General features: G+C 33.0%; 2 protein-coding genes across 2 annotated transcripts in view; one reads left to right on the top strand and one right to left on the bottom strand.

Moving 5' to 3' along the window:
- Positions 1-4,605, bottom strand: part of LOC110023210 (importin subunit alpha-9) — a 34,755-nt gene extending 30,150 nt beyond the window's left edge. Inside the window, exons 1-4 of the mRNA XM_020722513.1 lie at positions 4,392-4,605; positions 1,406-1,625; positions 407-560; positions 100-202 (exon numbers count right to left, since the gene is read on the bottom strand). Coding sequence (XP_020578172.1) covers positions 100-202; positions 407-560; positions 1,406-1,625; positions 4,392-4,449 — 535 coding nt within the window. The 5' untranslated portion in view covers positions 4,450-4,605. The remainder of the gene's footprint in view (positions 1-99; positions 203-406; positions 561-1,405; positions 1,626-4,391) is intronic.
- Positions 4,606-7,751: 3,146 nt separating this feature from the next.
- LOC110023270 (lipid phosphate phosphatase gamma, chloroplastic) lies at positions 7,752-26,124 on the top strand. Its single transcript, XM_020722592.1, has 3 exons — positions 7,752-8,410; positions 8,494-8,706; positions 25,872-26,124. The coding sequence occupies exons 1-2, from the start codon at positions 7,934-7,936 to the stop codon at positions 8,698-8,700; spliced, it is 684 nt and encodes a 227-aa protein (XP_020578251.1). The 5' UTR covers positions 7,752-7,933; the 3' UTR covers positions 8,701-8,706; positions 25,872-26,124.
- The last annotated feature ends 1,084 nt before the right edge of the window (positions 26,125-27,208 follow it).

A 27,208-nucleotide genomic window follows, 5' to 3' on the forward strand; every position in this document is an offset into this window, starting at 1 on the left:
AAAATTTAAGTGTTAGATATGTAAATATATAAGAATTGTGCGGAAAGTATGTAAATGCCCCCAAAAAGAAAAATGATAAATTTGGGGAATGCATCCAACCTCCAAGATGGGCTATTAATAATGGCAGTGTAGGCAGTAGTGACTTAGTTTCTTCTGGCTCCCCAGCCGCAATGTTGGTAAGACACCAAGCTGCCTCAAGCAACTGCACGATCAAAGAAAGATAACAAAATCCTTCAGTAATTCAAAAGAAATATATGCATAGGTGAAGATTTTTAATGCTTAAAACACTGCAAAAATCAATGACTGATGTGTAATAAAGCAGCATGCTTAACACAAAATACACAAGGTTCAAAAATAAATGATGAAATTTATAATATCATTCGGGGGAATTATTAAATTTTTTAACCTGCTCATCTTCAGATCCAAAAGACAAGCACTGAGCAAGGGAAGGAATAACATCAGCTCTGATAGCTGCTTCAATCGGAGGAATTTCAGTCTTGGACAGAAGATGTCTCAGGGCACGAAGCAAATCCACCTTTCTCTCTGTAGCGCCTTTTCCCCTAAATTTTGACAAAGAAAATTTACAACTATAATGATGAAATGCAAGGCACAGGAAAAATTGCATGAATAAAATTAGAGTAACAGCAAGTGCTTTTATTAAAGGGAACTTCACATACGTAGCACACAATCCTTATGTATTTACATATCTCACAACAAAACTTTCATATTTACACACATACATATGCATGAAAAGGTGTATTTCACTTTTACAAAGTGATAGTGTTATGTATGTAAATGTGGAAGTTTAGGTGTGAGACATGTAAATACATAAGAATTGCGTGCCATGTATGTAAATGCCCCTTCATTAAAATGTTACTAAAGTATTGCAGCAGTCTGATAAAAATGACCATGGAATACACAAATGAGGATGAACTTGAGGAATTGTCAAGAAAATAATGGTTGCAAACAATGTTAAAATATGAAGAAGAAAAGGTTCCATAATTCTACAAAACTAGAAGTGAAGACACTATTGGCAAGTTATCAATAATAGGTCCTAGTAAAAACCAATAGGGGCATTTACATACATACCGCCCAATTCCTATGTATTTGCATATCTAATACCTAAAATATGATATTTTACATTAATACCGCCTAAATTTTTTGTATCACAACAAAAATACCACTATTTTAACTTCTAGAATGTAAAATAAAACTTTTCGTGCATAGATAAGGTGGTATATAGGAAAAAATTAAAGTTTTGGTGAAGGATCTGTATTTAAATAGGAATTGAGTTGTATATAGGTAAAATTTGAAGTTTTGGTGCAAGATCTGTACTTATATAGGAATTGACTGGCATGTATGTAAATCGTTCAAACCAATAAACCACCTATGATAGAGCACTTACTGAAGCCGGAGAGCAGACTTCAAATCTTCCACAATTGTGAAAGTCCGAGTATCTAATGACGCTTTCTCTTCGTTAACAATCATATCAATCTCTGAAGATGCCTCATTGTTATTAACAAACCCTTCTCTACACATGCGTTTTGTGCGTATCAGTACTTCTCTTCTTTCTTTTCCCAAAGTAATAGCATGCTTCCGTCTCCGTTGTGCTGCTATATTGTGAACTGAAAAAAAATTTCCTTCGGTCAAATCCTTACAAAAGGAAAATCCTCAACCAAATCTACCAAAGATCTTAAGGAAAGCCAAATTATGAAAATTTAAACTGAAATTGCCATTGAAGGATTGCAGTGCATGTTTCTACCAAGTATGTAATAAAGCATTATGTCCAACCCATCCCTTTCAGCATTTTTTTCTGTTGAGCGATTATCCAAAAATTTCATCACGAGAAGGCTATGAAAGTATTGATATGATTCACATAAAGTTTAATGTCCTGGACAATCAAATTAAGATTATGATAATTGCATAACCTTGGCAGTTATTGCTATGCACTATTAGACTAAAGCTCACTATACCAAATTTGCATTTTTCAGAAAAGAGCTTTCTTCTGTGTAACAGTCAAAATTTTTTAAAAGTAAAAATATCAACAAGTTCTAACTTTTATATCCAATTTTCAAACCTCATGAAAATTAATACTACTTTTGGGTGCATGTGTGTGTGTGTATATACACATATATATTAGCTTATATAAATTAATTTCATTTAATGTTAGTATAGCTGAACTTATGTAATATTCACCCAAATTAGAGTTCCACTTACCATGCAATGCATTGGCTTTTAATGAAAGAATTTTCCGTGATTGGCCCAGGTAATAGCAAGACTAATAACAATTAATTATGTATTAATGCATACTGATAACTCATAATGTTTTCAAACTATTTTCCCTCATTAGTTTTTTAATATGAAATCTAATTTCTTTATAATTCCTTCATCGAATCAAGGCTTCAAAGCTTTTATGAGAAAAAGTTATTTTTAGATAAAAGGTTATAGGTTAATTTGATTTAGAAATGAGATACAAAATAGGAAATTTTGTAGAGATAAAGTTTGCCCTATATTTGATCATTGAATGAGTGCGAAACTAAATTTTTAATTCAAAGAGATAATTTATTTTAATCTTTTACATAAAAACTTATAGTAAGTTTACCAACTAAAATTACATGATTATGGGCCATTTTAAATTATGAAAATATAAATTTAAACAATTCAAAGTATGTTATCATTTTATTAAGATATTTAGCTAATAAGTAGGGCAATTTGCACTTATAAGCTAAAGAGCAATATTCATGATTGAATTGCATGTTAAAAATTAATTATATATATGTTCAAATGTTCAACAATGAAAATAAAATGAGTGTAAGAAAAGATCATATTTTTGATAAAAGTTGACAATAATATTTTATAGTAATTTGTACAATTAGAGCAGCAATGGTGAGCCCATACAGATGCAAAAATCTCCTCAAAATTATATATTTATATTTATCTGTACATATATAGCAACAAATATAAGCTCTTATACAGTTAAAAGGGTCCTCAATATATAGATTCCAAGCTAAGTTTTCAACTCTATAATATGTAGTGTGTGACTAATACAATGCATTACCTTATGATTGCTAATAATCTAAATCTACATACATCACATATTATAAAGCTAAAGTAATATATTTTGATGTAAAAGAATAAATAAATATTATGGAAAAAATAATTTTTGTTATTGACACGTATAAGCTAACTAACATAGTTCCCTTTATAATTGATGCCTTTTTTAAAGTCTTCTTCAATACACACTCTCATGCATTACTATGCTAATTATTATTTTAAAAAAAAGCACTATAAAAATTATCGGTACTGCACTAGATTAATAAGTATATTATTTTAATTCCTCGTGTCCAACTTATGTCTAGTTTGTCATACTAGTTTATTCCCTTGAATATTTAATGTCCACTCTAGAATTCATTATCATGTTGAGTTATAAGATCGCCAAATATTACTGCAATTGTCATTTCGATAAAATTGATGTTGAACAAGAATCATTTTTTAAAAAAACTGTCTTATCTTTTGATGCATGATTCTGATACAAGATAAAAGGCTCATTAAAGTATGTATATAATGAAATTTTGATATTATACAAATGAACTTTGAGGTTTATTAGAGGATCTAAAATTAAAAAAATGGAAAATGTTTGAATTTTTTTGCTCGATTGATTTATGACAATCATTAGATTCTATTAGAGTTAAAAATCATGTTATATATTAAGTTTGAGTCAGTCATTTGATCGACATTATCACTCGCACTGTTCTACTGAATATAGTTTCAAAACAAGTTTTTGTGATAGAATCAATCAATTCGATCTTATATGTTTTTATAATGCCTTAAGTTCCGCTAAAAGGAGGCATCTTGAGACGTGATTTTGAATCGAAAGGAAATGTCATAAATTCTTTAGATCATAGTCGGCGCAACCTTAACATCCACGCATACTTGACCAAGAGCAGCCTAACTTGGTTGAACATTGGCTATTAAAACTCTATTTAAAGCCCCCTTTTTTTCTATTTTTAACATGATAATAGTAGGCCTTAGTAATAACATTGTGGAGTACACGAGCAGAGGCAGCCTTAACTCAGCTAAACTTTGAATAGCAAGCATCTACCCCAAGCCCCTCTTCAGCACTGATTCTAGGAAAAAACTTAATAAAACAAAAATTGCAAGTAATATATTAACAGTACTTTATTAGACCTAAGCACCGCTCCAGAGATGCAGATGATCATGTATTTTTTTAACTTCTAATACCATTCCTCTAGAGTTCTTAGCTAAGATAGGCAAGAGACTGCAGCTGATCCCCGAGGTTAAACAAGTAAGCATAGAAATTGCTGGGGAAGCGTTGAAATGAAAGAAATTTCTCATGAGGGGACAGAAGGAGTGAAGAGCAAGAACCGCACCTGAGGTCTTGTTTCCGTCTCGGCGATGGGGAGGAGGGGAAGACTCTTCGTCTGCCATAACCCGGAGGAGTTTAAGAGCCAAGGCTCGCTAACGTTAATATTCGCCGATTACTATTGGCGGCGAGGAGAGCGCACGGATGAGCAGCCGGCGATGGGTTGTTTCCGTCGAGCTTTTCAAAGAACTCTGCCCCTTAGCACCGATCCTGCTGTTTGCTGAAGCATGGAAGAGGTGGCATCATTTTATTTAGGGGTAAGGTATTTACATGCGTACCCCCCAAATGCTATGTATTTTCACATCTACCTCTTAAATCTTAGTTTTAAACATTTGTATCATCAATTTTACTTTAAAAAATATAATACAGTTTTCAAGCATGAAAATGATGGCCCTTCGTGCGGGTTAGAAAATTTGCGACGGTAAAATAACAAATTATCATCTTAGCGTTGTACGAAAGTTCAGCACACACACACAGATGAAATAGTAAAAAACGTTGATAACTTCATAAATTTTTATGTAGAAAACCCGTTAAGGAAAAACCACGGGGTTTAACTCAGTTGCGGAAATCCACTATTGATTGATGATTACAGAAATCCCTTGTCCCACAGACGGGAAAGGGTAATTATATTTTTCAAATTATAATGTAGACTAACGACATCTGGTTGGTCGTGATTGATGACGGTGGGTGGAGGTTGACAACGGTCGGTGATAGTCAACGACCGGCAGTGGTCTTTTGAGGTTGGCGGTGGTCGTCGGCGATCGACTGCGGTCGACAACGGAGGTCGGCGGTGGTCAACGACGGTCGGTAGTGATGTTGAGCTGTAGTTTCTTCTCAAGACCTCAGGCTTTCTCTAGATTTTTCTCCTTCATGAGAGAGATGAGGTTATATTTATAATGTTCTGGGTGCAATTAATGCAGAAATATTAACTATTTTAATCAGATGGTCCGGAGAGTTTCCCTCGATCATACAGCGTTTAATTTACATTTTAATGATGTTATAATTGAGTGATCTTGGGCTATTTGAATTCGTCTTGTCGACCCGCTTAATTTGAGTGTAAACTTGTCATATTTTACAGCCGTTTGACTTTCTAAATGTATTAATAAATATTCTAACTGTGACTTAATGACTTGATCTGAGCTTGATTTGATTTGGATTGGACTAATTTTCATATCATTATGTCTGTTTCATTGAACAGATCAGTTTAACTATAATCTTGCTGAAATCGGAGCTCTGGATGACTTTTTATCAAGATTTAAATTTTTCATGCTTAAAATATCATATCGAGATTCGTGTTGGATAATAAAAATTTGTTGGCGGTATATCAGCCCCTTATTTAAGTAAAAATCTTAGAGAGAAAAAAAATTAATTTTCATTGAATTACAAGCTATATTTTAATTAGTAATATAAATATTTATAAAATAAGAAATATTTTATTTAAATTGTATTTATAAAATTTTTATTTATTTTAAATATCACAAATAAATAGTTTAGGTTAAAGATAAAATTTTTATAAAATTATTGATTTTTACTTATAGTATAAAAATTTTGTCTGTGCTTTCTGAATGTAAATTAACTTTTCGATCATAAAAAGAGGCATTTTTATATATTTAGGTATCTAACACAATTTAATAATCACATGCATTGCATTTAAAAATTTAATATCAAATAAAATTATTATCATTAATAATTTTTTTTAAATAAAATATCTTATCATTTATAAATTTATTACACCAAAAAATTTTAAATAAAAATATAAAATTTAAAATATTATATGTGGCATTTAAGTGCATAGCATAAAATTTTTATGTATTTATATATCTAACACCTGAATATTCATATTTATATGCATACCTAAATCTCTAACATCACATTAGAAAATATTATATTTATCGTCTTTTAAAAATGAATATATTTTTAATGCATAATTTATGGCCCGTTTGGGGCAACTTATTTGGTGCGGTTGCGTTTTGAAAACGCACTTGACCTATTTGAGTAAACTGTTTTTTGGCAACTTATGCGTGTTCAAAATGCTGAAAATAATGTTTTCGCACTGCATCTATCTAGGTGCGGTGACAATTTTCTGGTTGTGATATGTCTTTTCCAAAAAAAAATAAAAGTTTGTAATAGTCACCACACCTAGCTTATCGACATATTATTTTTAATCAGTTCATCAGTAGATTATTCAACAATCTGCAGCTGCCCCAAACAGGCCTAGTGACGCCAATACATTATGAGTGTAAATATCAAAATTTAGGTGTAGGTATTTATGTAAATACATCAGGATTATGTGGTATGCGTGTAAATTTTTTACATAAAAATGTAAAAAGATAAAAAATTATGTGATATATGTTGTGGCAACAAAAACACGACACCACCAAAAAAGATTACATATGGGTTAGATATGTATGAATTAGATAGTAATGAATAGTATTAATATTGAGATAATATTGAAATGATGTACCAATTAAGGTTTTGTTTAGCGCAACTGCAACTAATTAATAAACTGTTGAAAAATAATCGGTTATTCAAAAAAGATGTGGTCACTATTACGATTTTATATTTTTTTAATGAAAAGTCAGACTATAGCTAGAAAACTGCCACATATCCAAAAACAATATGAAAATGCTTATTTCAACGGTTTGAAAACATAACATTATAAAAAACTATCAAAATATAGCTTACACAAAGGGCCTGAAATAAAAGAAACATTATTACATCAGAATTCCGCATGCAGGGCTGCTTGTGGAATTCAATCTCATGCTGACACGTGGAAGGTCGGCTCAACTACCTAAAAAATGAAAAAAAAATAAAAACACGCGACTCGACCGACTCACATACATAAATTGTTTTTGTTTTATAACACACTAATAACACAATTAAACACTCCTTAACCCGCGATATAACATGTGATGAATATTCTCTGCGTGTTATACCGCAGGTTATAACGCCGCCCCACGTGTTATACAGCCGCCCTATAACTCTCCCCTAGCCTGCGATATAACACGTTTGAAATATTCCCACGTGTTATACTGTGGGCTATTGAGTGTATAACTGTGTTATTATGTGTTATAAGTGTGTTATTAAGTGGAGGAATATTTATATATCCTAAATAACACATCAATAACATCTGAATAATACGGAGAATATTTTTATTTGATCTGTTCATGTGTTTTCATTATTTTTTTATATTTTATGTAGATATATTAATATTTCAAGTGCCATGAGATTAGACTACACAAACAGCCCTAACAGTATTATATAATACTTTTTTCTAAATAAAGCTGCCCCAATGGTTTCTAATATATTGGTCCGCACGTGTCGAGCTTAAGCAACATTCGCTCCTCCCGACAGGATAAACAAACCGGCCTGCGGCCAGATCATGCGTTGAAGAATCCAACGGCAGATCTCCGAAAAGCAACAATGGCGGACCGAAACAGTTTCCCTTGAAGGACTTGATGCAGGTCAGCCATTTTAAGCCCAGAAGCTTCAATCTTTTTCGTCTTATCTCCTTCCTCCCTCTTCGACGATGAGAGCTGACTGAAGTTAATGGAATCCATACCATCGACGCCGCAGCTGCTCAAGGCGGTGACACTCACCCATGTCCGGTACCATCGGGGTGACTCCCTAGGCCACTTACTCGCATGGGTTTCGCTGATTCCTGTATTCATTAGCCTCGGCGGCTTCGTCACCCACTTCTTATTCCGGCGAGAGTTACAGTGTCTCTGTTTCTCTCTCGGTCTCATATTCTCTCAGTTCCTCAACGAGCTCATCAAGTCATCAGTGCAGCAGTCGCGTCCCGAGACTTGCGTCGCCCTAGAGATGTGCGATTCACACGGCTGGCCATCTAGTCACTCGCAGTACATGTTCTTCTTCTCCACATATTTCTCCCTTTTATGCCTCAGCGGTACCGGGGAAGGCGTTTCCTCCCGGCGATCGAGATTTCTAACAGCCCTGTTTCCGTGGCCTGCAGCCATATTGACTCTCTATTCTAGGGTTTACTTGGGATACCACACCATTGCCCAGGTACCTTCCTCCTCCGCTCCTTTTCTGCTCCAATTTATACTTTCTTATTTGCTTCGCATATTTGTTAAGGTGGAATTGTTCAGGTTCTCGCTGGGGCGATCCTCGGACTCTTCCTCGGCGCGCTTTGGTACTGGATAGTTAACAATCTATTGGTGGATTACTTTCCATCGATCGAGGAGAGCGCGATTGGGCGGTTTCTATACATCAAAGACACATCTCACATACCAAATGTGCTCAAGTTTGAGTATGATAATGCTAGGGCTGCTAGAAAGAAACTGGCCACCGATTGAGAGGCTGTAAGCTGGCTATCTCTGTTTGTTTAGAAGCTTGTACTGCCACTTGTTTCTTTTCAAGCTAAGATCTTGTTTCGTTGATAGTTTGGCATTGAAAGGAAATCATTTCCAAGGTTTTGTTTTTGCATCGCCTTAAGCGATAGTTTTTGGAATAAATATAGTGTAAGAACGTTTAAAGCAACGTCCGTTCAGTATGAAGTAATTGAAGGTAAACAGATGATTTGTAAAGGTATAACAAATGATAGAAATTTTATCTGTGATATGAGTAGATGAATTTAATGCCAGATGATTATGAATGAAGAAGGGTGGGTCTAAGATAACACAAACATAATTTATTCAAATTGATTTGCAAAGAAGAGGTTTAAAATCTTAGATATTCCTTATTTGAACAAATGGAATATGAGAATTTATAAAAAGGATCAGTTGGGATAATGTTAATGATGATAGGTTGTAGGGGCATTTACATACTTACCACCCAAATCATATGTTTTTACATATCTAACACCTAATGTTCTCTTTTTTACGCTCAAATCTTTCAATTTACATAAAAAAAACGCCACCATTTTAGCTTTTAATAAGTGAAATGCACTTTTTCATGCATAGGTAAGGTCGTATGTATGTAAAAATAGAAGTTTATGTGTTAGATATGTAAATGCGTGGGAATTGAGTGGTACGTTTGTAAATTATCTTAGGTTACATTTGACAATGTTTTTTATTTATAGCAAAATGTAACTTTCCTAGAAGTTTACTGGTTAGTTGTCTTTATGAAGCCAAAATTCCTAGGTTTAAACAGATATTTAAAAAAGCCTTAGGTTGCTTGTTTTTTGATATGCATTCTAGATGCTAACTTTCTAGCTAGCGAGTTGCCTCATGTTTTTTATTCAATTTTTTATAAATCTATACTTACAAGCGTACAGTTTTACTCCTTGCATTCATTTAGCCTTCGTGGTGATCTTGAAAGCATTACTGCCTCTGGTTTCTCTCTAATTTTTGGACTAAATGGAAAGAAAGCGCTGTTTTTGCTGGCTTGAGTTGATTTGCTTCCTTTTTTGTTTCAAGTACTATAATATATGAAGTTTTTGTTTTAAATTTCAGTTTGGTCTGTCTTGTGGTTTTGGAAATTGGCTTCAGTTTTTAGAATTTTTACATGCAACTGTAAGAGTGTTTAGGGTTCTTGAATTTAAGGCCGTTTGCTTGTTGCATTTGCATGACTCATTCTTTTTTAGTATTTTCATAATAATAATCATCAGGAGTCTTGCACAGCTTCAATTGATTCTGTTAACTTAAGACATAATAGAAAATGCACAAAGAATAACCTCCAGAAGAAAGGCTTTACAGGGAGAAATGTTTTAAAAAATTATATCAATTAAGTATGTTTGGTTATTTACATTGGCACTTTTCCAATTGACTTCAATGGCATGGAGATACTAATAGAAGCACATTATTTATATATACTGCCGCTTTTTTTTGTTTTGTTTTGGGGGGGGTGTTAAGCTGATGCGGAAACAAAAGGAAGGCGGTGCATCAATAACATTGGAAATGAAAGTTATCCTTTTTTCTTATATAAGAGAAATAGTGACTTATTTCAGTAAGGATCGGTAGAAAAACCTTATAAAATATTTTAATGAATGCAGAGGAAGGGCATATGATCTCACATAGTTAAAGAGTAATTAGGATCAACTTGAGTGGAATTTCTGGAAAGACTCAAAACTTGGGAGACTATGATAACAAAACTAGTAGGCAAATCAATGAAATACTCAAAACAAACTCTTATTAATCTAGAGATGGTTACAACACAATACGATAGAAAGTTAGAATACAAAACATAAATGACACGGGCAATCATTTCTAAGGTGTATTTCAAGGGCGATGGAGGTCGGCTAGATGGTTCGGGATGGTTGGTAAGGGTGGTGGCAGCGAGGGGAAGGTGCAAAATTGTAAGTACAACAAGTATGGAGGGTCGTAGGTGACCTGCGACAAGCAGATTGGTGGCTGGAAGGTGCTGAATAGCAAAGGCAGCGGAAGTTTGGTGAGGAGCAGTCAAATGGGAGTGTTGGGAAGAATGGAGGAGGGTTGGACAACAAGGTAAAGCTGCGGGTATGGGCTGGCTGGGTGTAGGAATGAAGGGGGTGGAGGTCGGCGGCTGAGGAGAGGGTGGAGAAGGATTGGGGAACAGGATGGGGAAAGGGAATGATACAACACTACCTCATAGGAGGATACGGTTGGAACACCACCACCTCCTCTGATAGATCCCTAGAACAGGGAGAACAACTCCACAAAGGAATATGAAATCAACACAACAAAAACTGCTAATAAACTTAGAAAACAAACATATAAATAGACTTACCCAGGAGGGAAATAAGAAAGGAAAGCCAACGAGAAAGGGAGGAGGAGAAGGTGGCGGGCAGCAATGGCGCCCTCTCCAAATGTTGCTAGAATCGGGTTGGAGACACGAAAGGATGGCGCAAATGCCGCTTGCCTTAATGCTGCTCGATTCTCTTTGGAGTTCTGGACCGGGTCCCCTGAACCGGCCCACTATGCCAGCCAGTTCAGTCGATTAACTAGTTTTTTGCATTTGTGCGGGAAACTCCCGCACCCACGTCAGGCTGGCTAAGATGAAATTCAATAGAGAAAACTGTAAGTGCTTCAATTGGCTAGTGGATTGAGAAATTGTTGATTAATCTCTCTATATTCCCATTTCTATATTTTTTTTAGGAATTTGTTGATTATAGCATAATTATAAAATTTTGGTTTTGGGCAGGAGAACCTACAACTTATCAGTTTTGCTGTAATGGAATATTCCCCAAGCCGAAAGAAAACTTTGTAAGCTATTTGTTTTTATGGTTTGGTTAAGAGGATGATAAAAACATTCATTTGATAATGAAAATAATCAATATGACGCTGCATAAATTGTACATTGTAATGGCGTTGAGTGTGCTATTAGAGGTGTTACACAAATTGCATGTGATTGGCCCATCTAATATTGAAAGGAATAGAGCTCAACGATAACTAGCACCGTGGGCAGCTTGGCCTGTACGATCAATTACCATCTTGGAAGCTCAACCTAATCAATCGATTGTGATGGCTTGCATGAGTATAATTTATCGAGTGATGAATCAATTTCTAAAGACGCACATCCTAGTTTCAATGATATGATGCGCTCGATCGAGTCAGATGCATGACTTCATGGAATAAAGTGCCCTGAAGTTCGCAAGGTGGATATTGCTATTTGTTAGGGGAGAGCCATCGCTGCAATTTTTTTGGACTAGGCACTATATTTCCTTGGGTAGATTTCTAGAAATTATTTATGTATTATGGAGTAGTATTTTCTTTTGGTGGATCGTGCCAATCCGATGAATGACTTAAGGAAGCTTGAGCAAGATTTAAAGACATTTCATGAGTAAATTTATAAGGATAGTTAAATTTGACGTTCGATTGGCCAGCACAAGGATCATATGATTTATCATTTTTTCGGCTTACGAGATGATATCCGGAGAATTTTGTCTGTTGTCAAATGTACTACCTATAGAGAGTTGGTGGATCGAGTTATACATGCAGAGGTAAAGTTTAATGCTTATAAAGAAAAGACTGCCGCAAAACGAAGGAACAGATGATCAGGTACTACTGAAGATGATTAAACACCATGTAGAAAAGGTGAAGAGTAATTCTAATTGCCCTCATTGCGTGAAGGGACGCCGTGGATTTTGCAATCTAACTATCGGTAAGTGGTTCAACTGCTATAGCACCAATCACAAGTTCATGGATTCCACTCTTAACACCCAAACTCAATCTATAATAAACCAGAAGAATAATTTCAAGTGGCATAAGAATGGGTGAAATAAATCTAATAATGGTGAACACTAGAAATAAAATGAAGGTCAGACATGTCAATACTATTTTCAGCTCAACCAACAGCCGCAACTAGTGATGGTGTCGCATCTATATCAACAACATCCTCTTGAATTATAATACCAACAACATGAACAATCGCCATCAACGTATCAACGCCCACAATGGCACATTCTTAATCTTAGCAACCTCAAGCTTAGAAGCAACCCAAGTAGGCGACTACACCACAAATATTTGTTATGATGCAATAAGATACCCGTGAAGCTTCTAAGGGTGACAAGTTTATCTTTATTTTAAGCAATTGACAAAAAATTTATTTAACTACAAGACAACATTCATTCATATCAGCCAAGTTTGCATCTAGTGCATCAATATCTCCGTTACAATCACATCTATCTATCACTATGTCATATGATTCATTCATGATTTTTACTTAACGTGTTCATGATTTTGACATTGTTATTATCAAAATACATGTCTGCTACACTTATTATATTCTTATTGATTTAGCTTGTTGTGATTTTAGTTATAGAATGATTATCTACATATCATGCTATTATAAAATGTTATAAGAGGTAAAATTCTGTATATCTTGTTCAGTTTCCTTTTTATTTTAATATTTTTATAGGAGCTCTTTCTTGCTTAATATTAATAATTAAGGCCTGTAAGTTGACCTCTTATGGGTATGCTGATTATCTAGCTATTGTGGTAGATTCTAACAAATCTAATATTAGCTTGGATAATGATCGAGTAGTTCAAGGATTTGCTTATGTACTTTCTGAAGATTTACCTGACATACTACCTTATTGCGAGCTCGTGCTCAATATAAAATTACTTTCAGGACCAAATTTTTAAGGCACTATAACAGATCGCCAGGACATATTCGGCCCAGTATTTCACCATGGGGAGCTTAGTTTTGTTCATGAAGAATGAAGACAAACATGCATATCTCAATTAGTTGATTGAGCCGCTGAGAAAGTTTGCCAGATTGGAGATTGCCTACATACAACCCAAGATCCTTAGAAGAACTATTTCGACTCAAAGCACAGAAAGATTGAATTCAATGTTGGAGATCATGTGTTTTGAAGGTTTCAACTCCACGTGCAGTTATACAAGTTGGTTAGAGTGAAAAGCTTCAATGTCGCTTCATTGCTTCTTTTGATGCGACCGAAAAAGTCATTAGAGTCATATTTTTGGCTCTTCTTCCAATGCTTGCAGGAGCACACAATGTCTTTCATATCTTTCTACTTCAGTGCTGTGCATGACGACTCACATTATTCATTTAAAGTTGGTGATCCAATAAGGCATGAGTTATGAATGAATACCTAATCATATTTTGGATAGTGAAGTTCGACAACTTTGTCATCAATCAATTTCTTTTGTCAAAGTTTATTGGATGAGCCAGTCAGCGTGAGAAGACTATTTAGAGATTGAAGAAGAGATGATCACAAAATACCTATAACTATTCTAGAACTAAAGTATGAATTTGGGGACCAAATTTTTTTTTAAAGGGGGGTAGGATGTAAGAAACAAACCCTTTATTCTGTTCACTCTCGCACCACCTTACCATTCTCGATCATGCAAATTTAGGGTGAGATTCTTTCCTTTCTCATTCATTGCTACTTTTCCTTAAAATTTTCTTATTTTCCCTTGATTTTTCGATCGTGTTGCCCTTCCCAATCGCGCTATTCACATGAGTCCTTCCTCTTCTGGTCATCACTTTTATGATTCATCAAATTGGTGCGAACCAACCATCTCCCACACTCACCCACCACCTCTATTCGCTATTTATGGGCTAACGAACTTAGGGCATCACATGTCTCCCTCCTGTAGCTATTGAGCTTCCTCTTTTGCATCCATCGAAGCCCGTACCTCTCTCATAATCCCTCTTAAATTCCTGCTCTTTGTTGATAGCTTGAGGTCCCTCCTCTCCCTCTTCTCTTAGTCAACAACTTGACAATATTTTTTTTTTCTTATTCTCTTTTTTATTTTTATCTGCACTTCTTTCCCTTTCTTTCATGAATTTTTCTTTTGAGGCAATCTTATCATTTTTTATAGTAGCTAATATATAAACATACATATGGCTAGATTAAATTATTTTATTTAATTTAATCCTTTATGATAAGGTTAGTTATAGTTAATCATATTTGAATTCCTGTCTTTTAAAAAATTATAATGATAATTAAAACAATAATATTTAATATGTTGGTAGGACTAAAGTATTTCTTTGGTGTAGGGCACCTACTTGGTGCAGCTTAGTAGACTTCATTTAAAATGAGAATTTTTCTTGTCTTGACTTAAGCAACTGTTATTTATTAGGGGATAACTTCTCATTCGATGTTAGGGGTGTTATCCGTGCCACTTGTATTAGATTTATAACTAATTATAGGGTTGTCTGTCCTACCCTTCAAGTTCTGTTATAATATTTACAATAGATTTTATTTCTTTTTCATAATTAATTTTATTAACAATTAGTTTTGCCTTATGATGCATAAACTCTTGCTTAAGTATTTATGTCTTGTGTTTTTAGTATTTATTATTTCTTTTATAGTTTTGATTGTTAAATCTCATTAATGTAAATTCATAATTTTATATAAATATTGGTGGATATGTTGTAGTTATATTCGCAGCTTTGATTACGTGGCATGAAATTTGTGCGATTTTATAATATTATTATTTATTTTTAACCTTTGTTATGACTAATTGGACCAACAAGTCCATAGAGAAATCGTTGGATTTTCCCGGGATTGGTATTTGCCTTTCTTTATTTTGCACGAATTTGGTCCGTATATATATATTGCATTTGTATATTATCAGACAATCTTAAAAGTTTAAGAAATATATGTGTATAAACACACCTAAGATCGTGATATAGAAATATTTATATTAAAGTGTATGAGTTGAAGTTACTCGTATTTACGATTGTAAGCATTTTATACTCTTTTTGCAAACTTTGTTATGCAACATAATGAATTATCCATTTTCATTATTCATGCTGCATGCCCCCTAGCTATTTGTCGTTTATGCTTTAATAAATAATAGTTATTTACTAAGTTTGATCGGTCAAACTTGTTCGTTGGTATTTTTGTCTAGCAAGTTCCATTCAGTTACTTGGGGGATCGTCTTTACAGGAACAAACATTCCAACTTTAGACTTTCTTTTTGATATTTTTAGTTTTTGTTTTCATTATTATATCTTCAAATTTGGGTTAGGAAGTTGTTTTCTTATTGTCATTTCAGCTCATCTCTGTCTGTTTTTTACTTTTATGTCAGCAACTCTTATTCATAAAATAGAATTCATTTTTTTTACTTATTTTTGTTATTGCTTCTATATAATATTTTGTTTTGAGAATACAAAACAGGTTCAAGTTTTTTCATTATTTCCTATGCTGTCGATGCATACTGTCTTCCAGATTTGTGGTGTGACAGTTGCACAATCTATTTTTTCTTTCCAAATATATCAATTGACTCACATAGAACATTTACTATAGTTGACGCATTAGAAGAGCTCGCCTGGATATTTTAGATTTTTTATGATATTGAATTTCATGACTTCACCATAAATTTTACTCAAAACACAAAGAAATGAGAGATTTTCATGGATGTATTTAATGAAAGAGCTACTTAGGACCTGACTTTGCATTATTTCACTTTTTTATGAAGTTGTGTACTGTGTTTTTTCATTATCTTACCTGTAATTCCTATATTAAACTTTTTTTTTCATAAAGTTATCTAATATGCTATATTTGATTTCACTTGAATGAAATTTTTTATTTTATCATTTATATTCTATCAATTTGAAAATGATTGAGCTGGTTTAAAAAAATTTCAGTGATGATTCTTGAATGGATGGAGGCCTTACCCTTGGTCATACGGGTGTTATGTAGTTTAACAATATATTGGAAGTGGAATGTTATTTAATCCATGAGTATTGTGTTTTATTCTTGGACAAGTGGCCGTGCACGGCGTTAACTAGATTTACCTGGTGGCATGTTATTATGACATACTATGAGGTTTAAAAATATATTTAGAACGTCACAAAGACCTAGATTTACCTGGTGCGCTTGAATCTTTTCATGGATTATATGCTTCGTGAAGAGTTTCTAAGGAAATGCTATTTTTTTTTTATCTATACTTGTGAACTTTTGAAACATATATGCATTTTAGTTTTATTCAGAACAGCAGTATATTGGTTCTGAGTTTCATATGGCACACGTATAGCAGGCTATTGAATGGAATATCTTCAACACCGCAAGTGGTTTAAAAACTTTTTTCTCTACAACTTTTCTTAACCAACTTTTTCAAAAATAACAAATGAGGCAAAGACAAGTCTTGGTTGCGTGTTTTAAATTTTTATGCCATTCATTTTGTGGACTACAAGGCATTTTATTGAATTGTTAATAATTCCAAGGGATGTTAACTTTATTTAGTAAGGGTGCGAAGGGTCCTAGTGTCTTGAGTATTGTCTTTTTTTGACTTAATTGTTTTTTTTTCTTTAATGAAAGCTTGAGTCAAGCTAAAAAACGTCTCACTTTTGTCTCTCATTATGCTTGTATAGGCTTTTAAGGTTTAAATGAATTTGATTATATGTGCTAAAGATGAGAATAATTTTGGTCTTGTTTGGGGTGTTGTGATGGTAGGGAGCATTGTTACAGGTTCTCACGTGCTTAACTTCATTTGCCTGGGCATAGTCACTTGATTAGGCACAAATATAGATGCAGTCTTCAGTGGGGCACTTGCCAAACAAAAATTAGTACTATCTGATATCTGATTTCAGCAAAATCATAGCTCGGTTGAACATCTTGACAAGATGAATTTAAAGACGACAAAAATAATTTGACTTGACTTCAAGTAAGCCTAAATCAAGCACTTAAACTGTAATTGAAAAATTCTGGAAATTAATTTAAAGGCCAGATTATCTCCAAATTTTAGATGTTTTCAATTAAGTTGAGCTTCTCGATTAGAAAAAATAAAATAAAAAATCATTCAATACTTAGATTGTTTAAACCCAAATGCTAAATGAATGAACTATGATCAAAGAATCAATATGACTCTTTTGAAGGAGTCATATTGATCAAAGTAATCAAAATATCATTTCTTAAAATTTTAAATTGAATTCCATTATTTACATGAGTAACAGATGCACTTGAAATTGAAGAGAATTTGACGATCTGAAGTTACATAGAGCTTCACTTAACAATGAGTACCGGCAATTATCACTTCTAAATATCATCACCTAGTCATCATCACCCAATTGCCGCATCTTGCTACTATTGCTTAACTGTCAACCACCTTTTCCCGCTTGCCATCATCCAACTATCATTGTTTGATTGTCATCACCCGACCATTAATTTAACCCTCCACTACTTTCGTCATAGTTACAAAAGGTCAGACTAGTCTCGTGTCATCAATTTTGTAATCTCATCTTTTCAATTAAAGGGAAGAGTAGACCTTTATAATCTCAGTTAATATAATGTATTATTTTGTCTATGCTGGATATGTTGTTTTTTTTTAAGTTCTTTACTTTGAAATTTTGTGGTCTCATATTTACTTTTATCTGTTTGTTTGCATATTTACTTTTATCTGTTTGTTGCATTATCTTCATGCAAAGTTAGGACATGAAATTCTCACTTTTATGCATTGAAATTTTTGGCACGCAACAATTTTCCTATTATTATTTCTACTGTTGGTGCAAATTCAAGTTTCAGATCATCACAAGAATCTAGCTTTAACGGGAAATATTTATTTATATAATCTTGAAAAGAATATTAATGTATTGTAATTTTTTTCAATAGTATTTGGTTTGATTGTGCATAATTTTCATATTATTGTATGATTGATAGTTTAGAGATGAGAAGGCAAAGATTTATCTCAAGATGAATAGTTGTGGTTGTGGTATTACCAACATATTATTTGTAATATGTCTTAATATTTAAAATCTTACTAAGGCCTTGGGTAGGATTTTTAGTAAATTATAAGTAGCTTAAGACAATTTTAATTAGCTGCCTAAGAACTTTAACAGAGCAAATGATGATAATAAAGTAACCTTGTGGCAAATCATGGTTAACTTTTAGTTCTAGAAACCTATTAAAGTATGCAGACAAATCAGGATTATTTTTTCTATAATCATTACAGTTATTCTTCAATTGGTTTGATATTCTTGATACGATATATGCTATTCTTCAAGTTTATGTTTTATGCGAGCCTATGCAAGTTTCGTTTTTATTGAAGCACTATTCAAATAATTTTGAACTTAGTTCAATTAATTTCTTTTCAATAACTTTCTCAGAATCGAACAGGTGATCTTCTTTAAATATGTATTCCAAATTATTATTTCTAGGTTTCTTCTAAAATTGATTGTTGGCATCCAACTTTGATCCTCTCAAAAATAGCCGCATCTCAAAGATTTATTATTATTATTATTTTGACTCAAGTTTTATGATCTATTTTTTTGACATGATGATGATGCAATCTAAAGTTTGAATACGATTTTTTTGTATAATGATCAAGGTTCTGAGGTTAATAATGCAACCAAGGATCGGATGCTTAATAAAAACACAAAAAAAAATTCACTATTTAGCTAGCAACTATTATTTCTGACTAAAACAAGCCACTTTTAATTGAGAATATCAAATACATCTTTTATTCAAGTGATTTAAAAGTGAAAATCTAAAATTTAAGAAAATAGTAGATAAATATATATTTTAGAATCGATCAAGTTATTATGAAAAGGAAATTCCGTGCAAGTTGCGATGGACATAATTCCAACCATGCACCTAAAACTAGTGATCAAATAAAATTGGATCAAGGATAGAAGTATATGAAGGAGGAACTAGAACTCACACCAATACAAATAGTCTTTCATGTAACCCACTAGAATAGAGGAAAGCTGAAGTTTTATTTCATACTCAATTTTCATTCATTTGTACATGTCTATGGGCTTGAACTATGGTCTATAAAGTTTCAAAAATAAGAAATTTTATTAATTTTGTTAAGAAACTTCATTAATTTTGTCAAGATATGCTCAAACATAAAATTTGAATTCATCCTTCATGAGTTTTATCAGCAAAATAGGAAAGAAATAACATCGAATCATTAAAATTCAATTTCTGATTTGAGTATGAGCCTGCAAAGGGGGCACAAAAAAAATACTAAATAGGGGATCAAAGAGAGCCCAAAATGAGTAATGAGAGCATGAAACAGAGGAATAGAGGCCGTCATGGTCCAACATATGTGAGCATGAAAAACTTAGGAACAAAGGCAGTAAGAGAGTGCAAAACAGATCCACAATCCCCCAATTTGCTGCAACCCCACAGTCCTCAAATCGATACACTTTCTCAATTCTGCATGCTAAAATATAGCAGAGCAATGAGAGCTTACAGTGTTCTGTAACAAATTGGAAATAAAATTCTTGTTAGATATGCCTTTTCTTTTATATTTTGGATTCAACATTTTGATCAAGAGGCTTGAAGTGTTTTATGCCAGGTTATTCTTCTTGTGCTTAAGAGTTAATTTTTTATGAATTTTGTGCATCTTATGCTTTATTCTTCTATGTTGTGTTGTTGATTTATGGGTGATTGATTTTGATTAAATTTGATATCTTGTTTTCAGCAAGTGTATGAATTTTAAAGCTCGTACATGGAACTTTTATCCTAAATTTCTAGTCATTAGTTCTTGTAGAGGGCCATTAGGTTTTTATTTGAATTGATATTCATCCTGATTTTTATTTTCATTGAAAGTAACCAATAATGTAAAATTCACAACTTGTGAATTTGCATGGTTGTTGCATCATTCTCTATTTCTTGTAGTGGTTCTGCATTAGAACCAAAATTTATTCTGCTTGAGATTTGTTATTAGGGTTCAAGTGAGTCTTGATATCAAAGTATAAGTAGGGCTTAATATTAGAATCAATTAAGCAGGAGTGCGATTTTGTAAAAGTTGCAAAGAAATTAAATGAGTTGCCGTATAAATTAAATTGATGAATTGAAAATTTAGGGACTTTATTCTTAGCATAATGAGCAAGATGTTGATTTTAATCCTAGACAAAATTAATGTCGTAGAAATAATTAAAATAAATTTTGTAGAGTTTATGGCAGTGAGATTTTATGGTATTAATGTATGTTTGATAGCGATTTAGTTGTAATTAGGAAAGTAAAAAAATGAATGCATCTACATCTGATGGAAGATAGATGAATAACTAATTTGAATTGTAGTTGTAGGTTTTTTAAGTTATTACATGGCCTAAAAAAATTCTTGGCAGAGAACCTATAACAAATTGGTTGAAATGAAACATGTACTAAAATTATGATTATATACATAAATATTTTTTAGGAGTTATTGGCGTGCTCTAAAATTATTGAAGATCCCAAAATAACACTTTCTAGGCTTATATATGCTTTAGGTCCTTGTTTTAAGAGAAAAATGGCCACATTTGATTACATTAATTGAGCGTGCTTTTAAATTTGTGTTAGATTTTTAGCATACATTGAAATTTTGTGTTGCTAAGAGAATTCATGCATGTGCTAAAAGGTATAATAATCTAAGTATTTGAATTTAAAATATCGTGCCTACTGCCTTCTAGCGTTGCAACACCATTTCTAATAATGATAATTAAGAAAATTCTGTTGCTAGTACATTCGTTCTAAATTTTCTACAAAAACATGTGCTTAAATATCACTATATTGGTTATTATGTAAATGAATGTCAAAGTGGGAATTTACATACTGAAGTGGAAGATAATGATGTTAAGAAAATTAATTTGATAGGTGATATTCATGAATTTGATCAAGAAATAAATGAGTTTGATGTTGCTTTATTGGAATTTTCTGTAAATGCTACTAGATGCATTATTTTCATAACCATAAAGTTGACTCTGATTAAAAAAAAACTTATATTTTGAACTTATGTTAAGATTATGATAAAGTAAGCTTATCATAAATAGTGAAAGTTGTATGAATGCTGTTGTCTTTTGGCTATTAAGTGCACACAGTTAAAATTTGAATCACACATATAGTTATAAGCATATAAAGTAGTCCGAGTAAATAAAACTGTATTCTTTATTATGCAAAAGTTTTGAATATTAGTTTAATTTGCTCGTTATACTGATAAAATTTGGTGTGTATGAATTCACGCATTATGTTGGTACTTATGTTGTTTCATGATCTAATTGCCATTCATTAAAAAAAAAATAATAATGGATAAGCTTTTAGTGCTCCTATAAGGTGTTAGGAAGCAGATTTGAAGGGGAGGTGGTGGAGGAATAATAAGGGAATATAAATATTGGTGATCGACAATGTTTGGAGGAAGATAGACGTTCATTGGCTATTCCATCCGGGGAAAGTGAGGCGGATGGCAAAACGACTGGTATAGATTGCGAGAATCTTCCCCACCAGTTCCTGCACAAGCTACAAATACATCACTTGCAAATGAAAAATGTTATAGTATTCGTTACGGTAGAAATGAGATATACAATCTCTAAACACAAAACAAAATCTAGAAGTTTGTTAAAATAGTAAGATAATAAGTTATAAATAGTTTTTACAGAATAACCCAAATTAGAAATATATAAATAGAAAATAAATGTTAATTAAGCTTCTATTAATAAAATTTAATTAATTAGAAGTAAAAGGGCTCACAGGCTTGGCGAGATGATTTCCGAGCGGGAAGGCCCTCGAGAAAATCTATCGGAAGCGCGAACAGGAAATTCCAACCAATTGCTTGCGATTTGATCCTATGATCGAGGGAAATGTGAAAGCAAACATCCACGTTCGGCTCAAATGCTATTCCGCATTCTGTAAGCACGTCCAGTGTCATTCTGTCAGGGTAGGAGGGGTTACACCTTCGCTATAAGACCCTAGAAGTGATATGTCACCATCATAATAAATTAATTGCATTGTTGTATTGAGTTATCTTCCATCAAAATAAAGTAATTGCATTGTTTTACTGAATCAACTTTATAAATTCTATGCTTAAGCTCATCCCATACAAAATTGAAACACAGATTAGTCCAAAGTTTTTCATGATATAATAAATAACCATTCTTTTTTGGCACAACCAAAACTAAAATATCACATAAGCTAGTTTTCTCACGAATTATGTCTTGAACCATTAAATATGTAATGTGCTTCTCCCACTACTTGTACTTAGCTGGATGCACCCGACAAACAAGTATATTTAGAGGAACTGACCCTAAAATAAAATCTTTTTCTTGTTGTACCACTCTTATTGGCAGCCACCTAGAAGATAGACTATCATCAGGACATCCGAAAACTCCCTCAACAGGGGTTGCCCTGTATTCGCTCATCTGACTCTTGAACTTTTAGGACAACCAATGTTAGTTCTAATGGAGTCTCTCTCATGAGTTTAGCTTGATTCACTAACATCTCTTTCTCATTGCCTGGATGCTGATACTCCTCTCTGATGTCCTCATTCTCTTCTGTTTCACTGTCAATATCTTTAACTGCTCTCAACTTAGTGAAAGAAACCAACCTCTTCTTTCGGTAATCTGATGCAGTGTGGCCAAAGTTGTGAGACTTGACAGTACTTGTAGTCTCCATCTTTCGTCCACTATTTATGGATTTCTCTTTAGGCGGGGGTAAGTTTAGGTGCTCGACTGGGTGTACTCTTACTGCTCAATTTGGTGGCTAATACTGTTTGAAAGGTGGTGTGGATCCGATATTGTTATGTTGTCTTTCCACCTTTAAGGTTAATGTATGTACATCTTTTAGTGTTCAATAAAGTTGTAGTTGTAATATGTAATCAATGAACAACCTCATTTTCTCCTCGTATTGAGCTATGGTGTTCTCCTCAGACTCCATTAGCTCACACTTTAACATAAGCTACTCGAACATAGCGGTATACTTCTCTACTGAGAGATCTTGCTGCTATAAGTCATAAAATTTGAAAAAATTATCTTCTCTATAATGTGTTAGTAGGCACTTGCATTATAGATTTCTTTTTATCTTGGAACAGATCGTGATTTTATTTTTACCCTCTCGTCCAATAGTTTTTAAATTCTCCTATCATAAGGAAGCGTTCTTTCTTAATTTAATAGCGGATAGCTTGACTCTTATATCGGTTGAAGCATTCTTGTTTCTCACTCTCTGGAGCCACTCGATAAAATTGGCTGGATCCATCGATCGGTAATAAATCTTGCAAGTTAATCTTCACTTAAACATTCTGACTTCTTTGATATTTCATATTAAATTCTCCGGATATTGGTTCATCATTAGAAACTTCCTGATGGAAGCGGTTCACTTCTTCTTTTCATTCTGCCGAGTGATCGTTATGGTTATGGGTGAGCTTACCCAGTTTTTTCCTGTCAAAAGCGATGAGCCTCAATTATAGTTGGAGGATTTCTCATAATATATTCTCCATAGTAAGTTTATGAACACCTTGTTGAGGTTTCTCCTTGAAGCTACAACATCTTTTTCTTTCAATAGAAGTTTCAATGAAAAAGAAAAGATGAGGTTTAGGATTAGGATTGTAATGTAGGGCTTTTTTTTTTTTTTTTTGGTGGGTTAAAGGTTGGTGAGTGCTTATGATTTTGCTGATAGGTGTCGTAATACATTTTGGTAGCAGTTATAAGATTGACTTTTGAATATGGAGGATTAGGATTGACTTTAAAATTATGGGAGAGGGTAGTTGAACATAGGTTAAGCTGTATTACAAAGATTTCTCATAATCAATTTGGGTTTATGTCGGGCATGTTTACTATGGAAGCTTTACATTTATTGAGGTTTGGTGGAGAAATTCAGAGAGAATAAGTAGGATATGCATATGATTTTTATTCATTTAGAAAAAGCTTACGATGAGGTTCCAAGAGACATCCTTTGGAGAGTTCTAGAGAAGAAAGGTGTTGATATGACTTATATTGAAGTTATTAAAGATATGTATACTAGAGCTGTTACTTGTGTTCGAACTGAAGGAGGATTGACTAAATATTTTTCTATTTCAGTTGGGATATATCAGGGATCGACTTTAAGCACATATCTTTTTGCTTTAGTTATCGATGCTCTTACTGGACATTTGCAGGAGAATATACCTTGGTGTATGCGGTTCGCCGATGATATCCTTCTCGTGGATAAGACTGGAGAGAAAGCTCAGGAAAAACTTGAATTATGGAGGTTTACATTGGAGTCTAAAGGCGGCCTTCGTTTGAGTAGAAACTAAAATTGAATACGTGGAATATAATTTTAGTAGTAGTAGCTCTAATGACAGAGTTGTAACTATGGGTGATCAAATTATTAATGAAGATTAAAGTGACTCGCTTTATTGAATTAAAAAGGATTATGTTAATTGTCACTCTTTTAATGAGCATATAATGCATAAGATAATGAATCACTTATTTTTAAAAAAGAATTCATAATTGAATGTAAATACCTTTTAAAGACAACACAATTGTGCATTTTCAATTTCTATTCAATAAGTATTTTTTTTGTTTTTGTTTTTTGAAGCACTTGTTTGGGTTGTTGCGAGTCATTTTGGTAGAAATAAAATGACATCTTTGTTGGTACATAATAGATATTACTAGCAACATATAAAACGAAATGTAGTAGCACAAATAGTGTCAAGAGATGAAGTAATTGAAACTATCTGCGCCACATTTCATTTTACATGTTGCTAAATGAAGAGATGCAAAATGAAATGAATTGAAGTTATCTTGTATTTTATCTGAGACACATCCTTTATATTCCCATCCTTTCTATTTATCTTATCTCAGCAAGTCCTGAGAAACATAAAAAATTGAAGTCCTTTTACATTTACCTACAGGCCACCCAAAACTTGCTATTTACAAATCAACCACCCTCTTCCATCCATTTCTCAAATTCTCACTCAAATATCAACATTCTTGGCAAAACCCCGACCCATACTTTTCATTTTGATCGTGACACATGTAAATACATTGATTCGGTGGTTCAAAAAAATATCCTTGGTGGTTAATTTGTAAATATCAAATTTTGGGCGATCTGTGTGTAAAAATAACTATGCCTGATTCTTTCTCCATATGAGCTAAATATAATATTGAGAGAAAGTTGTTATAGTCGTCTCATAACTCTTTGCAATCTGTCATTTCAGTCTGAGTCTATCAAAGTGTTAGTTTTGTCCCCATATTTTCTTATTATGGTTACTCCAAACAGGGTCTGTCACGTGTACAGACAAACCTTCAATTCAATACATAGGTGGGTCTGTCCGTACACGTTACATACTCTAATTGAAGTCCTGATATAAAACTGCATCAGAACTTCTGATACAATAATTTTTCCTAAAACATTGTCTTGAGATTAATCTAGCTTTTTTATTTTACTTCCTCTGATGCAGATCCTTTGCCCCAACACTGCAGCTTGAAATTGGGATATTTATCTCCCACAAACAATAATTGTCACCTGGCTTCCGGCCTCAAGATGAAGGTACAATTTATAGTCTCATTGTACTAAATATTCCAATTAATATCATGGCCCACTTTATAAATTTCTTACATCTAAACTTTGAAACTTTTGTGTATTTATAACATTACCCTTTTTAGCTTTGATGTGATTTACATTATTTTACTTCAAGCTTTGTGTATGTTGTAGACTTGTAGCACACAAGAATAAGCAGTTTGTTTCATTTTCTTTTGCATAAAAGCTTATCACATAATGTTTATGTAATTATATATTTATATTTATGTACCACTTAGGGGTCTAAACGAGCGGAACACGAGCGGCTCGTGTTCGGCTCCTTTATATTTCGAGTTCAAAAAGTGTGTTCGTGTTCGTCTCGTTTGCTTGAACAAAGCTTCATTTTGACAACCCTAATCACGTAGTTATAAGATGTTAAGGATTGTGGCAAGATTTAAAAATTATTGTTTATATTAAAACTTCATTTGAATTTAATTTAATATTTTTTATTCTATTTTCTTAATTAATACTTTTAATTGATTATAAATCCTTTTAGACTTGTAGTCAATTAATTTTTTTTTTAAAATATTACTCATCAAAGGTATATATATAATTGATTAGTAGTATTTCGAGCCAAAACGAGCCGAACACGAACGAATAAATCTGTTCGTGTTGTTCGTGTTCGGCTCGTTAACTTAGCGAACTAGTCGAGCACGAGCTGTTAGTGAACAACGAGCCGTTTTGCCAACCCTACTCAATTCCTGTCTATCTACATATATGAAATCTAGAGTGTCATTATTTTTAACTTTTGAAAGGCGAGATATGTATTTTCATGCATAAATAAGATGATATATATGTAAAATTAAAGTTTAGGTGTTGGATATGAGTGGTAATGCATGTAATTCTCTTTACTTTTTAATAATGTGCAATCATAATCACATTAAAATATACTGAAAAGCATGCGACAAATATATAATTTTTTTTATGTTTATTTATTTGCGTTAATTCATGGTATACCCAAGAGCTTAGGGATGAACATTTTGGTTAAATTAAAACTGGCGACGTATCTAACGTTTAAATTTCAATAGGAAGTAAACTGTTGAAATAGTCGGTTATTTTAAAATTAAGTTCTAGTCCTTCATGAGGATTATTTAAGCTTCAATTTAAAGAAAGATTATTTTAACATTTATATAAGCTCTGGGATTAAAATGACTTTGTGCAGATAGTCGGGGGTTATTTATGTGAAATGGTATATATATATATATATATATATATATA

Source organism: Phalaenopsis equestris, unplaced genomic scaffold (genome assembly GCF_001263595.1).
Source record: "Phalaenopsis equestris unplaced genomic scaffold, ASM126359v1 Scaffold000223, whole genome shotgun sequence".
In the NCBI taxonomy this organism is placed as follows: domain Eukaryota; kingdom Viridiplantae; phylum Streptophyta; class Magnoliopsida; order Asparagales; family Orchidaceae; genus Phalaenopsis; species Phalaenopsis equestris.